This window comes from Agrilus planipennis, unplaced genomic scaffold (genome assembly GCF_000699045.2).
Source record: "Agrilus planipennis isolate EAB-ADULT unplaced genomic scaffold, Apla_2.0 scaffold4, whole genome shotgun sequence".
Lineage (NCBI taxonomy): Eukaryota > Metazoa > Arthropoda > Insecta > Coleoptera > Buprestidae > Agrilus > Agrilus planipennis.
In genome coordinates, this window is record NW_020442463.1 from 2,061,755 (window position 1) to 2,078,636 (window position 16,882).

Here is a 16,882-nt window from a genome sequence, read left to right on the forward strand (position 1 = left end):
TCTTCCTTATGAGTGTGTGCTACTCATTGAGAAAACGTACTCGCTGTGGCTCCTATTATCGTAGTGACGATGAGATCGCTAACTAACCGCGTGTGAATGTATCAGAAAGATTTTGTTCATGACTGGACCGTAACTGAGACTTTCCGATCAGCTGAAAATCCGTGATACAATCAGGGGCGCAACAAGGGGGGGGGTCCACGGGTGTCTGAGCACCCACTCGATTGGGTTGGGCACCCAGTCAATTCCAGTCGATTCAGATAATAACCCAACTTGAAAGTTCGGTTCAAATAGTTCAAGCTCGTAATTGAGCAGCCGAACTCGATCTTTTCAGTTTATACACACCCGCAGTATATAAATATTTATAGTATTATGATGGGAGTACCCAGTCAAACTGTAACGTTGTTGCGCCCCTGGATACAATCACAGGGTCCACAGCGAGTATGTTTCCTGAAAGTGAATATATTGGATAAGATAGAGCAAATATACTGCTACAATTTTAAACAAAAATAAAATATAAGTTTCAACAGTTTTATTATTGTGCACAATATAATAATAATCTTAAAAGTATTTTGTTATTTTTGTTTTAAATGATAGATAAGTTTCGCCGACGGCAGGCATTCGCCATAAAAAAAAGAAAACTTTCTTCTAAAAAATCTTATCAAGGATATTGGATTCATCCTACATTAATAAAATGTAAAAAAGGGAAATTTTTAACACCTGATAGACGATAAAACGAAACATAATTATTTCAGGATGTCTCATGACGAAGTATATGGAACATATTACACATCGTACTCTTACCCTAATTTGATGAATTGATTCTCATTTATTTCTTGCCTACAACAGGACGTTTGCCGATTAAAACTAAACAAGCACGGGTGCACTCTAAAAAAAGTTGGATTTACTAAAAAAGTTTAATTTACTTTCTATAATATTAGTAGATTATAAATTTTTACAGAAGAAAATATATCGGAGATGACAATTTTATACCGTCTATCTCGGACAGTAAGCGAAAATTTGCATTGTATGTGCAACATAAATCGATGGTTAAGCAGTAATATATAAATTTTTGCTGTATATTTGCAATTTATGGGCATATTTCATGAAATTTATAAGATATAAGTTATAATAATGGTATTCATAACCAATATTCACAATTCTAAGAATTTTTCCATTTTTTAGAGTGTGGGCAAACCACGACATTAACGGTCTTGATCCCTTGAACGTCTCAAAAATAGTTACCCTGCGATCGCAATCCCAGACCTCGACTTCATATGACCGACCCTCTGAATGAAAGCATTGTTTTAGGTTTAACCTATTCCAGTGGTCATCATTACTTGACTATGAATAAATACTATTTGACTTGACCTTTGCTTTTAATCGACCAAATTAATTAATTTTGGAGCACCCTATTAATATATATAATAAAGTGAACTACACTTTTAGCACATATGAAACATAAATTTGAACTTTTGGGGCACCCTGTATATTGTTAATACAAAAAAGAAAAAACTTTCAATTTTATTGTGTTTATTTCAGCATATTCTTCGAACTATTCTTGTTTAATTCTGTTTTACTGATTTAATAAAAGGCCAGATTTCTAATAATAACGCAATTTATTCATTTTTACTAACGTACAATTTTAATTGAGTTATTTCATTCTATACCGTAATTGTACTTTAATTTTACTAAAATTTTACGTGCGGTCATAGCAAAGAATTGATCTTGCTAAATCCGCAAACTAACAATGCCACAATACGTTGTTTCTATGACGATGATCTTGCATCTGACTAAAAACTGCAATTGTTTGGTAGCGATTGTGAGCATGATTTTCACGAGACATTTCTGTCGCGGAAGTAGAAAATCGCAGTGCGCGATAGGCCTTAAAAAGCATATTTCACACGTTCTCTAAATTATGCGTTTTTTCTTATACGAAATAAAACGAAGAAATGCCGCCAAAGAAATGCATAATTTCTACGTTCGGTAAACATTTTGCCTTATCTGTATAGGGAGGAAACAGTGAAACACATCACTTTTGCTTTTTTTACTTTTTTCGGCTTAAAAATCTTATCGTATAGAACGGATAATAGTTATAAAAACGATGGAAAAAAAAGAGCGTGGGATGAGATACTGAAATAAAAAGGTAACCTAATAATTATTTATTTACTTAATTATTTAATGGCAGAAGATGCTAAAATACGTAGGTTTGTAGAGATGACATTTGGGGATATAAGAGTGGTATACAGCTTATATAAAGGACAACAGGTAGTTGTAGAATTTGGGCAAAATCGTAGAGAAGTAAAAATTAGGAAGGAAGTTAGAATACTTTTTAATTATAATATCGCGAACGGTTAATTTAGAAGTTCGAAGATTATTAAAGGTGTATGTTTGGAGCGCGGCCCTAACGAGTGTGAAACGTGGACGGTGGGCAAGGCGAAAAAGAAAAGGTTAAAAGCGTTCGAAATGTGGTGTTACAGGCGAATGATGAGGATACCGTGGATAAAGAAGGTTAAAAATGAAGAGATATTATGAAAGACTGGTCAGTGACATATTAGAAACAGAGACAAGAGTTAAAAGAACTAAAGGTAGACTTAGATTATATTACCTACTGTTTACAAAAATGGCAAAGGATGTGGGGTGTATTAGTTTTAGGGAAATGCAAAAATTAGCTCAGGATAGGAGAAAGTGGAGGTGCGTATCCAACCAGTCATAGGACTGACGACCTTATGAAGAGATGGTAATATCGAATATGTGATTTATATTATTAAAGACATGGCCGCTGTAAGAGAAAAAATTAACTTAATTCGATTTTTCAACGATATAGCAGTATTAGCGGAAGCAGAGTACGATATGAAAATTAATAAAAATGAAACAAAAATATTAGATATTTACCCGCCATTACATTTTCTTTAGCTTATTATCAATTTCACGGATTTTTAGTAATTGTTAAAATTATTCCATAATGTAGTATACAATTTTTTATTAGGTAAAACGATTTTAATGACGAAAATAACAATAAACCTGATGAACACTAAAAAAAAACCAAAAATGAATTCATCTTATGAAGACGAATCTTTCACAATTCTTAATAGTAAATTTTCACGGAAACTAAACGGCATTTTTCGATAATTAAAAAAATTAACTGTTAAATTTTATTTTTCCATTATCATTTTANAAGTATTTCTCTGGATCGCGTAAACCTTATCAGCATTTACGTAACATTTGTCAAGCTCAAGTGTCCAAATAATTTCATTTTTTATCGGCACACGCATATGTTTCAGTTCGACTTTAAATTCATTCTCTATATCTGTAATTAAATTGGCAGGTATCTTGATGTTATCATTTAACATATTCTTTTAACTTAAAAGTATCTTCCTTTATTGCTTTTTTTCTTTAATATATCATTTGAAATCAAAATACCGCAATTAATTAGACGCACGTTGCTGTCATCGCACATTAAAAAATTTTTTATAAACGTAAAACAAAACGGTCGTTTAGGGCGACCTTTAGAAGTCTCAACGGTCACGATGTTATTTAAAGCCACTTTTCTCCAGTAGCAACATTAAGTTGAAAAATTAATTATGCATGCGAATATACTAAAAGTAACATTCAAGCGTTCGCAGATTCGATGGACTCGGTGTCCACCTATGGATGAGTACCTTTGGAGACGAGAAAACAAATACCTATATAATGCGTGTGTTTAAAAGAAAATCGTTCGGTGTGGAATTCAGATATACCTTTCAATCTTCAATCCCACTTTAATTAATGTTGTCTGCCATATACAGGAGACTTATTACAAACCGGAAATACGTAAGGATTATTGTGCGTTTACATGCTTACTACCGGGTACAAACATACATATAGTATCGTGTGTATCGCGGATTATATAACGCACTAAAAGTTACAAAAGTTGATACGTATGACATTATTTTTATATCATCATTATACATCACAAGCATAAGTGTAAGTAAGTAGGCGGTACACCAATATTACCTCGAAATCTGCGATTAATCAACATCAGCTTAACCCCTGCATGACTTCCAATATTTTAAGAAAAAAAAGTTGTAGAGTGTAACACTGACACAACAATAACCACAATAGCAACAGCAGCAGCAGCAACGAAAACAAAAACAACGAGAGCGCAACTATTTTTACTACAGCAGTTTTATCGGCCGCACAATATTAACAGCGAGAATCGTAACAACAATGTGCGACAAGTAAACGACAGTGCCATTCCAATTCGGTCGTCTCGCGCACAGCACCATCAAGCACCACATCGACTGCTATCGCACACGCAACTGCATGTGCGCCTCACGCACCGCGGCAAGTCGCGGATTCGAGACCGAATAAACAATGGAAGTCTCGAAATATTGTAACCGCTGCCGCCGCCGCCGCCGACCGCCAACGTGCAGCACCGCGGCCTTTGGCGCGAATTTACAAATACGCAGCAGCAGTGGCGGTGCATCATATCGGTCGCGGACGCGGCGCGGTTCTGGCTGTTGCCTCCACCGCGGTTGCCAGGCGGAACGAACGACGAGCGAGTTTTTCTTTTGCACGCTATTCACTTCACTCATTTGTTCACTGCCATCCTTGCAGCGATGTTGAGGCGGAAATAAAGCGTCGCTAGCTTGTTTGCTTGTTTATTACTCTGCCTGGCTCTTCTTTTCTTGGTCTTCGGGGTATTGTTTAGCTGACCTGACGCGAGGCCGGGGAAATACAGCCAGCAATGCGCCTCGATAACGCTATGCTGCGTTAAGTATACGCACTGCGTGCCGAATACACTTTCGTAGTCGACCGCAAAAGCAAGCAGTATAGCCAATTACCTACATTGGTTTAATTTAACACGCGTATTTTTGAGTTGTAATGAGTGTGTTCATTTGTTTTTCTTGTACAAATTAGAGTTGCCTAATTTAAAATCGAGATGTGCCGGATTCTGATTACTGGGTACCTGACATTAGATGCGCCAAGTACCCGGCAACAACCATTACGGTAAATGGTTCACGTCGTTCTGGCGAGCTTTCTATTAAATGGCACCCTCACCAACATCCCAAACCAAACATTTAGTCTCATTCAGAAACGTCGTTTAAAGCTACAGATGGGCCGGGTACCCGCTTTGGACATGGGTGCACAGCGGATCCGTCCCAGGTCTTTCGTCCTAATTTGCATTATTTATTATTATATATTATTACTGTGCTAAATTATTTGTTATTTCGATATAGTTGAGCCAACCAAGAATCAAAATTTGATTGGTTTGGTGTTTAAATGGCTTTTGAACGGGACTAAATGAGATTTGGTGAGGGTGGTATTTAATAAGACCAAAAGAATGAAGACATGAACCATTAACCGTACTGGTTTTGTCAGGTACCCGATTATCCGGTTTCTAATTTGAACACTAAACCAATGAAATTGTAATTCTAGTTTAAGGATGTTCAGCCTGACGGTTGAGTTGAAACCGTTGAAATAAGCCCTACCAAGAGACGATAGAAATTGTAGCAGTTCGGTCATACCGACGTATTCTTGTTGACGAGAATAGTACTTACTCAATAAAAAATACAAATTAGGACAAACAACCTATCCTAATACTATCGTAATCATCATCACCATACAGTCGTCAGTCCTAAGACCCAGCCCACATCCTTAACTATTTGTGTACAGTAATGTAATCTAGGTCTACCTTCACCCCTCCTAACTCCTGTTTCTGCCTCTAATATATCTATGACTAGACCTTCATGTCTGAGAAGGTGTTCTTCTAACCTATCTCGAATTTTTCTTGACTTCCATACAGTCCCCTGTTCTATTACCTCTTCATTTCTAACCTTCTTTATCCACGGTATCCTCATCATTCGCCTATAACACCAATTTCGAACTTTTTCTTTTCCGCCGCACTCACTGTCCACGTTTCGCACCCGTACAGCGCCATGCTCCAAACATACACCTTTAACAACCTTTTTCGAATTTCTAAATTAACCGTTCGCGAGTATTGAAGTTTTTCTCTAGTAGAATTACCCGGCTAGTTAAGGATATAGGTTGTTCTAGTTTTAGGGAAATGCGAAGATTAGCTCAGGATAGGAAAGAATGGAGGTGCGTGTCCAACCAGTCTTAGGACTGACGACCTTATGATGATGATGATAATTATCCCGCACTGCCGGGTTCTCGGCGTTATTATCCGGTAGCAGGGCGGATCCTAAAAAACGTGCCGAATCCAGACCAGGTACCTAACCCATACCTAATTTATTTAAAATGGCGTGAATCTTGATCTTCTGTTGTGCAGTGACAAAACTCCACACATTTAATGATCTACCAATTTCTAATACCTACATACATTCGCCATTATTGTTTATAGTCCATCCCTAGTTGTAAAGTGAAACACATGCTTAATCAATGTTTTTGTAATGTACATTATGAATGTAGATAATAAGGTCATATCATTCTAAACTACCTATACAATTTCCTTGTATTTCATTAATCTTCAACAGAATACCTTACCCAACAATGACGTTTTACAATTGATTCTGATTTCGCTTAATATTTTATATCGTTCAAGATCAATTAAATATTTCAATGACTCTCTTTTCAAATTACGAAACTCTTCTGTATCGACACTTTTACGTTACAAAAAAAGTTGCAATTATTACTTATTAAATGTGTATATAGGCATTTCGTTTTCTTTGTTATAACCGCAAAAGCTAAGGCAGTGGTTAACGATAAGATAAAAGTGTGGTCAAAGTAATAAATTATATTATCAACGGTGACGAAAACCATCAAATATTGAAAGAAAAAAAAAACACTCCAATGCAGAAAAAAGAAATAACTGTTAGTCCAATTGTTTTAATTTGCACAACTATCGCCTATTTATTTTAATATAACACTTCCCTTTCTTTTTCTTTATCTAGCTTTTCTCTATTTCTCTAATAAATTAAACTGGTCATGCATTTGCTTGTGCATTTTTAGCATGTATTAGGTATCTATATAAACTGTTTTAAATTCTTTGCACGAAATAGTTTCGCGTTTTAAGAAAGCATAAACGAATTTATTCCTAGCGCATAAAAGACCTAGTTTTTTGTTTTCGTTAGTGAGATATATTTGCGCATTTCAAATGTTTTTTAACGGGCAAAATGCAAATAAGGGAATGGATCTAAATTATGGGACATTTGTAAGGAATGCATCTCTTTTTAGGTTAGGTCTACAAGCATTGCTTCACCTCATATCAAATAGCAATGTAGATTTTATTAATAATAAAAAATAAAATAACCGTTATTATAAATTAGAAGACCTTATGAGTCATGGCGCATAATTGTCAAAATTTTCACGAATTGAAAAAGATAGAGACTACAGAGTTTGATTAATTAAAAATATAATTATCAGCTAAGCAATTTTGTAAAAGTTAGGACAAGATGGAATTACAGATGAGTCTAAAATGCAAATTCACGAGATAATTTTTATTCTTTTTCATCCTTTTTAGCCGGCAATACTGTTTTTTTTTTACTTTTATTAAGGGTATTGAACCTATTTAAATTTCCCACTAAATTCTTTCTATTACACCTTCCTTTTCCACCTTTCGTTCACTCTGAGTATTCAAGTATAAATTGTCAAATTTTAACATATTTTAGAACCAGGTTCGCTTTGGTAATGCCCTACATTAGAAGTGTTTTGTGGTAATTAGGGAGGATCTTTTTTTTTTGGTTTATATACATATGTATCTATTATTTTTAAGAAAAAAATTTTCACTAAAATATTTATTTTAGCAATTTATTATTTCTGAAATCATTACATAAAATAAAACAAAGTCGCTCCCGATGTCTGTACGCTTAGATTTTTTTAACTACGCAACGGATTTTAATGCAGTTTTCAGCAATAGATAGAGTGATACAAGAGGAAGGTTTAAATGTAAATACATGCATATTATTGTACAGAAAAGCCGAGAAATTCAATGATTTGTAATGTGATGTCGTAATAAACATATTTTTTGTGCGCTTACATTGCAAACGCTGGTTAACCTTACGAGGTAGATCAAATTGATGTACTACGGAAATGTATATCTTAAAGAGAACGATCAAAAAAGTCCGGAATGGTACATTATATATGTTTCGTATATATCTCCTAAGGATAACCTTTTACACATTACAAAACAATTATGGGTTATTTGGCAAGTTATTTTAAACAGTAGAGTATTAATCTCCATCCAATTAAATACATTACGTACGGTATGCATTTCATGTAGATCAAAACTGCCCTTTACAGCATATCGTTAAAATGAATATCTCAGAATATCTCAGAAACTTAAAAAGCGAGTGCATCAGAGCGGCTAGCGGGCCGTACGTCCGTATAGGTGTAAAACACAATGTCGCAAACACCTCAACAACTCAAAACCATAACCACATAACACTACCATAATCACACCGGCTGAAGAGGACCCTAGTTGGTCCTAAAACGGCCTGAGGTAGAGGAGTTTTAGTCGGTAGGTCCGAGGACTTCTTCCTCGGGAATCCGACACTACCCAGTCGTACGGACGGCTGGGTGTCTTCTGAAGATTTCCCCTCTTCCACGAAAACATAAAAAAAAAAATGTCGCAAAACAGAGCGGCATGGCCTAGAGTTTTAGACCATTGCTTAGCATTCGGGAGGACGCCGGTTCGATTCCGGGTCCGTCTGCCCTGGTCCAAGTTTTTCTGTGGTTTCCTTGGATCACTTAGGCAAATGCTGAGGCAGTAATATTCCACAGATAATCTTTCACTCTCTTCTGTCTTCATTTCGTCCGTCTCATCTTTCTCACCCGAACCACCACCCACCCATTCNTCGGGTTTTGTTCAAGTGACCACCCTCTTTCGATCCCCCACCTCCACCCGCTTGAAAATATTTTTTTTATTGAATTTTATTTGAATTATAGTGTATGAAAATTGTCAAAATAATCAACTTTCAACCCCGATAACTTTTTATGGAGGTAAGAACGCCGCAAATTTTTTATGGGGTTTTACTCAGACGACCACCCTCTTTTGATCCCCCCTAGCCCCATTCTCATCTAACGCCCATTACTTTTTATGGAACAATGGTGGGGGAGACCTCTTTCGATCCCACCCACCCCCACCCCCTTCATCATCTAGACATTTACCATATATTTTTACTCCATCCCAAGATACTTATGCTTCTTTTGAATGAATTAACGTATTAGAACCCTTTTTTTTATCAAGCACACTAAAATTTCATACGTAAATAAATAATTTTTACAATTACTTTCTCCGAAAAGCAGAGTGCATGATAAAAGATTTGATATGTTGTTTTCAAACTGATATACGTAAGCAATTCGTGCTAAAAAACTGCAAATACTACACAAAATATCCATTTTGACGCAAATAAAAAAAATTCACCAATGAAAAATGGCACAATTATCTCCTCTTACACGAGTGCAAATTTTGTTCCACGATAACGTTACAAGCAATAATCGCAATTTATTTTCGAAAGATAAACTCTTACACGAACAAAACGTTTCGTTTGTGGCGACTGATAAAAGTTTCGTTGAACCCACCTCATGTTATAATTTCAACGTTGCGTCAGACGATAAGGAATGACATTTGATGCACTAAAACGTACGAATTGATAGAACGGGTGCAAGAAATCGTTACCTTAAATCTTGCAAACTTTACATAAACTTAAAAGCTTATGATGAACGTCTAACACTTTAACATCATAGAAGTGCAACATTAAAAACGGTGGAAGAGCGGGGTTTAAGTGATTGAAGCAACAATCGATTAAAATTATCTTTTAATTAGTTAATTTACAATTATCTAAAACACCACAATGAGATTCTCATTACAATAATTATCTCTGCTTGTTTTAAAATTAAGTACTGAATTACGTCTTATTTTTAAAATGATTAGCAAATTCATTAACGAATTTAAAAAGAGAAACTAAAGCGACTTGGTTTATAAATCCGCTGATAGTATTTACTGAACCTACTGTATTGAATTTCTTCATACTGTGCCTAAACGAAGTAAAGTGAACCAGTTTAAACTAGAGCTGAACCGGGTAGCTGGTTTAGATCCGGTACTCGGCCGGATCCTAAAAAAAGTAAAGGGAAAGACAAAAGAAAATTACAAACACCAGCAATAATAATTTAATAAGTATAACAAAAAAAAACTGCCCAATGAAAATTGGTGATTAAAATTATTTTGGGATACATAGTTCTTCCTAATTTGTTTCTTGTGTCGATATAGTTCTTCTTAACAAGAATATACCAGTATGAACAAACTGCTACAATTTCTGTCGCTTATTCGCAAGGGAAGATGATAAAGTAGGAAAATAGCAAATATAAAGATATGAGACGAAAAAATAGAAGTGGCTGATTTTAGGTATCTAGGAAGTCAGATACGTCAGGACGGGAGGAGTAGTAGGGATATAAAGCAAAAGATAGCGCAGGATCGAGTCGCCTTCAACAAAAAGAAGTCACTTCTATATTCGCCAACGATTAATTTAGAAATTCGAAAAGGATTGTTAAAGGTGTATGTTTGAAGTGCGGCACTGTACGGGTGCGAAACATGGACGGTGGGCGCAGTGGAAATAAAAAGGTTACAAGCGTTTGAAATGTGGTATTACAAGCGAATAATGAGGATACCGTGAATAGAGAAGGTTAGAAATGAAGAGGTATTAGAAAGAATAGGAGAACAGAGGACTCAATGGAAGTCAATAAGAAATAGGCGAGATAGGGTGGTAGGACACCTTCTCAGGCATCAAGGTCTAGTCAGAGACATATTAAAGGCAGAAATAGGAGTGAAGAAGAATAGAGGTAGACCTAGATTAGATAACTGTTCGCAAATACTTCAAGATGTGGGATGTTCTAGTCGTAGGGAAATGCGAAGATTATCTCAGGAGCAGTGTGGAGGTAGGTATCCAACCAGTCTTCGAATTAACGACCTTTGATGATGATAATACAACTGGGTTGATTCCAGTGAAATTTGTAACAATTGCAATGTTATGCTACCCTTACAATACTCATTGGTATGGGTAACCCTATTGATGCTTACGTGTATTATAACATAGGATAATTGCAGACTACAGCACAACGATTGTGAGTACCTGATAAAAAAAATACTTAAGAAATAACCGCTGTTTGTGTTGAATTTTCTATTTGGTGTTTTATGTTGTTCTACAAATGTAAATCTAAAACCTGAGTCATTTGTTTGTACTTCTTTATATACGTATATCTCGTTTTTGCTGAAAGATAAATGTCATTTCGTAGTTGTTAAAGAATACAAATGCGATAGTGTAACGCAAGATAGTCACGTCATCGTTAAGTCGTAGTGATTGCAAGATTTTCTTCTGCACGCAACCGAATGACGTTTCAGAGCCGTACTTAGACCAGAATTTTAATTCGAAAAGTTTGCTTATGAAAAGCAACTCTTCTTGGTTAGTTTTTATTTTCACGTGGAACATAAAAAGTTCGGCTCGAAAGACCAAAGCGTATTTAACTTGCTTGCTTTGTGTAAGGGTGTATACGATAAATGCGTATAAACTGTGATTAAAATACATGTTACGGTACTAATTATGCTGCACGTATTAAAAATATTTCAAATGTCCATTGAGAAAATTAAGATTGAAGTGTTCATTTAACTCGCGTCGCTAGGAGAATATTAAATGAACTATCTCGTTTCTTTCGTCAATCGACCGAACAATAAAATTATAGAATCTTCTCACTTTATTCTTTCAAATTAATTTTAATATAACCAATTTGTGGTATAAAATAAAATTTCATATCTACCTTCTGTTTGCAACAAAAAATATTGAAATAGTAGAATTTTTTAGCTTAAACTTCCAATAAATAATTGCAGGAGAATTCATCCATCACAAAACATTTTCATTTCCTCAAAAACTGCAGGTGAAATAAATACTATTGAAAAGCATTCGTTCCGAATCACTTAACTAAATTCAACGAACTGTAAAGTGAAAATCAATGACTTTCCGAGAGTGCTGCAACATGAAGCAAGAATAAGCAGATTTTTTGGAAGATCAGAATGAAATTTATACTTACAGTTGAACGAATTCTTCTTGTAACAGAGTATTTATTCACTCATTTCTATCCTTGTTTATTGTAATGATCAAATTCAAATAGTAATTAGCAAATCACACCAAGACCAAGTCTATCTCAGTGTTGGTATTTGTCTTGTCCAAATACTTCTAGTCTTGGCCTTGGTCTTGCTCTTAATCTTGGTCTTGTGTGTTAAGTTTTGGTCTTGCACATTTAATTTAATACGTTTTTTTAGTCATAACTTTTAAAGAAAATTATGTCAACAGTTGTGAGAGAGATATATTTTACCTGCATATACAAATTTAATCTAAATAGAATAATGAATAAAGCTATAAATTGTATTTGCTAATAACATCAAAATTTTTTCACAGTAATGTCGCCCCTGTCAGGCACCTGCCGAGTACCTTATCCGGTGCATCTCCAATTAAAATCCGTTAAATTAGATTAATCGGGTTAAAGAAACAGACGCACCTCGTTGATGTTTTTATCAATGTCGTGTAAGCGCTATAATAACCGAACAACACAGTTTAATCTTTATATAAACAAACAGCACAAATTTCTGGAATCAGGAAAGTGTCAACTATTTTTCAGTCACTCCTATTTATTCCAAACCTCCTGGCTCTAATTGAGTAATTTCCAATTCATTGTGTACTTTGCTATTTTCTGCTTAACAATTAGGTAAGGATTTCAATCGTCTATTGCATTTTATATCTCTAGGTCTAATATAACATCTGAATTATATTATAAACAAACGAATTTGAAGAATTTGGTACATCCCTAGAGTATTAAATGAATATCCCTCCAAATTTCAAATCTCTAGGTCCACCGATTTAGGCTGCGCTTTGTTTGTAAGTCACTCATATTAGCACCTACCTCAAGGATCGAATTGGAAAAAAAATTCCTTATTGCACCTCTAGAAACCTACTCAAGAAATTTCAAATCTCTGAGTCCGATTTAGGTTCTGCGTTATCTGTCAGTTAGTTACATCAACACTCCTTTTTATTCCTTTTTACGAATATAAAAAACTTTCTCCTTATTAGTGCGCCCGTTAAGTACTCGAGTATTATTCCTTCCTAATTTCATATATCTAGATCCACCGATTTAGGCTCTACGCTATCTGACAATCCGTCGCATTAAGACCCTCTTAACTACTTCACAGATCGAAGTTGAGTATCCCTAGAGTACTCAAGGATATCTCTCCAAATTTCAGATCTCTAGGTCTATCGACTTAGGCTCTGCGTTGCCTGTCAATCAATCCCATAAGCTTCCTTTTTCATCAATTCAAGGTTTGAATTTGAAAAATCCTTAGTACACCCCTAAAGTAAGTACTCAAGGAGATCCTTCCTAATTTTCAATTACTAGGGGAAATTTCCAGTGATGAAAACACAAAGCTACTCAAACTTCCTCTAGTCAATGTAGAGACCACGACCAAGACCATCCCAGACCCTAAGAATTTGTTATATCAGTTAGTCAATTCTTGGGTACTAAGCAATTTGACAATTATCAAGTAAAACGTCTCAGGTTATGTGAAGTTGAATGCTTACGGTTTGTAATTTCACGTTATATCGGGTTAGGTTAATATTGAGGATGGGCCTTGATCCGACCGGGCTCACCCATAAGTAGCTATGTCCCTATGTGCTTTAAGCTATTATATTAATTCTTATTATTCAAGTTAGACATCAATGTTGAACATTAATTCTTTAATAATCATCTTAAATATCTCCCAATCCAAATTTGTCGTATCACATTGCAGTAAGCAATTATTTCAACTTACTCTTCCTTCAGAGAGAGAATATGTATATATTTACAGATTCATATAATGAAAATGTGATAATCAATCCTCATTGCATTTCAATTCAAATAAGAATACATGGATGGGTATGTAATTTGGAGCAGACAATTTTAACTGTAGGTACTTAGAAAGTATTTCTCTGGATCGCGTAAACCTTATCAGCATTTACGTAACATTTGTCAAGCTCAAGTGTCCAAATAATTTCATTTTTTATCGGCACACGCATATGTTTCAGTTCGACTTTAAATTCATTCTCTATATCTGTAATTAAATTGGCAGGTATCTTGATGTTATCATTTAACATATTCTTTTAACTTAAAAGTATCTTCCTTTATTGCTTTTTTTCTTTAATATATCATTTGAAATCAAAATACCGCAATTAATTAGACGCACGTTGCTGTCATCGCACATTAAAAAATTTTTTATAAACGTAAAACAAAACGGTCGTTTAGGGCGACCTTTAGAAGTCTCAACGGTCACGATGTTATTTAAAGCCACTTTTCTCCAGTAGCAACATTAAGTTGAAAAATTAATTATGCATGCGAATATACTAAAAGTAACATTCAAGCGTTCGCAGATTCGATGGACTCGGTGTCCACCTATGGATGAGTACCTTTGGAGACGAGAAAACAAATACCTATATAATGCGTGTGTTTAAAAGAAAATCGTTCGGTGTGGAATTCAGATATACCTTTCAATCTTCAATCCCACTTTAATTAATGTTGTCTGCCATATACAGGAGACTTATTACAAACCGGAAATACGTAAGGATTATTGTGCGTTTACATGCTTACTACCGGGTACAAACATACATATAGTATCGTGTGTATCGCGGATTATATAACGCACTAAAAGTTACAAAAGTTGATACGTATGACATTATTTTTATATCATCATTATACATCACAAGCATAAGTGTAAGTAAGTAGGCGGTACACCAATATTACCTCGAAATCTGCGATTAATCAACATCAGCTTAACCCCTGCATGACTTCCAATATTTTAAGAAAAAAAAGTTGTAGAGTGTAACACTGACACAACAATAACCACAATAGCAACAGCAGCAGCAGCAACGAAAACAAAAACAACGAGAGCGCAACTATTTTTACTACAGCAGTTTTATCGGCCGCACAATATTAACAGCGAGAATCGTAACAACAATGTGCGACAAGTAAACGACAGTGCCATTCCAATTCGGTCGTCTCGCGCACAGCACCATCAAGCACCACATCGACTGCTATCGCACACGCAACTGCATGTGCGCCTCACGCACCGCGGCAAGTCGCGGATTCGAGACCGAATAAACAATGGAAGTCTCGAAATATTGTAACCGCTGCCGCCGCCGCCGCCGACCGCCAACGTGCAGCACCGCGGCCTTTGGCGCGAATTTACAAATACGCAGCAGCAGTGGCGGTGCATCATATCGGTCGCGGACGCGGCGCGGTTCTGGCTGTTGCCTCCACCGCGGTTGCCAGGCGGAACGAACGACGAGCGAGTTTTTCTTTTGCACGCTATTCACTTCACTCATTTGTTCACTGCCATCCTTGCAGCGATGTTGAGGCGGAAATAAAGCGTCGCTAGCTTGTTTGCTTGTTTATTACTCTGCCTGGCTCTTCTTTTCTTGGTCTTCGGGGTATTGTTTAGCTGACCTGACGCGAGGCCGGGGAAATACAGCCAGCAATGCGCCTCGATAACGCTATGCTGCGTTAAGTATACGCACTGCGTGCCGAATACACTTTCGTAGTCGACCGCAAAAGCAAGCAGTATAGCCAATTACCTACATTGGTTTAATTTAACACGCGTATTTTTGAGTTGTAATGAGTGTGTTCATTTGTTTTTCTTGTACAAATTAGAGTTGCCTAATTTAAAATCGAGATGTGCCGGATTCTGATTACTGGGTACCTGACATTAGATGCGCCAAGTACCCGGCAACAACCATTACGGTAAATGGTTCACGTCGTTCTGGCGAGCTTTCTATTAAATGGCACCCTCACCAACATCCCAAACCAAACATTTAGTCTCATTCAGAAACGTCGTTTAAAGCTACAGATGGGCCGGGTACCCGCTTTGGACATGGGTGCACAGCGGATCCGTCCCAGGTCTTTCGTCCTAATTTGCATTATTTATTATTATATATTATTACTGTGCTAAATTATTTGTTATTTCGATATAGTTGAGCCAACCAAGAATCAAAATTTGATTGGTTTGGTGTTTAAATGGCTTTTGAACGGGACTAAATGAGATTTGGTGAGGGTGGTATTTAATAAGACCAAAAGAATGAAGACATGAACCATTAACCGTACTGGTTTTGTCAGGTACCCGATTATCCGGTTTCTAATTTGAACACTAAACCAATGAAATTGTAATTCTAGTTTAAGGATGTTCAGCCTGACGGTTGAGTTGAAACCGTTGAAATAAGCCCTACCAAGAGACGATAGAAATTGTAGCAGTTCGGTCATACCGACGTATTCTTGTTGACGAGAATAGTACTTACTCAATAAAAAATACAAATTAGGACAAACAACCTATCCTAATACTATCGTAATCATCATCACCATACAGTCGTCAGTCCTAAGACCCAGCCCACATCCTTAACTATTTGTGTACAGTAATGTAATCTAGGTCTACCTTCACCCCTCCTAACTCCTGTTTCTGCCTCTAATATATCTATGACTAGACCTTCATGTCTGAGAAGGTGTTCTTCTAACCTATCTCGAATTTTTCTTGACTTCCATACAGTCCCCTGTTCTATTACCTCTTCATTTCTAACCTTCTTTATCCACGGTATCCTCATCATTCGCCTATAACACCAATTTCGAACTTTTTCTTTTCCGCCGCACTCACTGTCCACGTTTCGCACCCGTACAGCGCCATGCTCCAAACATACACCTTTAACAACCTTTTTCGAATTTCTAAATTAACCGTTCGCGAGTATTGAAGTTTCTTCTTTTTGTTGAAGGCGACTCGACCCGGTCCTCTGTTTTACATATGTGCTTCTTCTTTCTTCCTGAGTTATCTGAGTTCTTAGATACCGAAATCAGTCACTTCTAATCGTTTTATTCGCTTTTTCCC

The 16,882-nt window shown here is 36.1% G+C and overlaps 1 protein-coding gene across 2 annotated transcripts in view; it reads right to left on the reverse strand.

Annotated features, from left to right (window-relative positions):
* Nucleotides 1–16,882, reverse strand: part of LOC108735980 (zinc finger protein chinmo) — a 92,953-nt gene that overhangs the window by 50,626 nt on the left and 25,445 nt on the right. The window contains exon 1 of one of the 2 annotated variants that reach the window (XM_018468222.2): nucleotides 3,994–4,428. The exons of the other annotated variant lie outside the window; for it this stretch is intronic. Coding sequence (XP_018323724.1) covers nucleotides 3,994–4,018 — 25 coding nt within the window. The 5' untranslated portion in view covers nucleotides 4,019–4,428. Of the gene's footprint in view, nucleotides 1–3,993; nucleotides 4,429–16,882 lie in introns of those variants that run through there. 2 annotated transcript variants of the gene reach the window in all.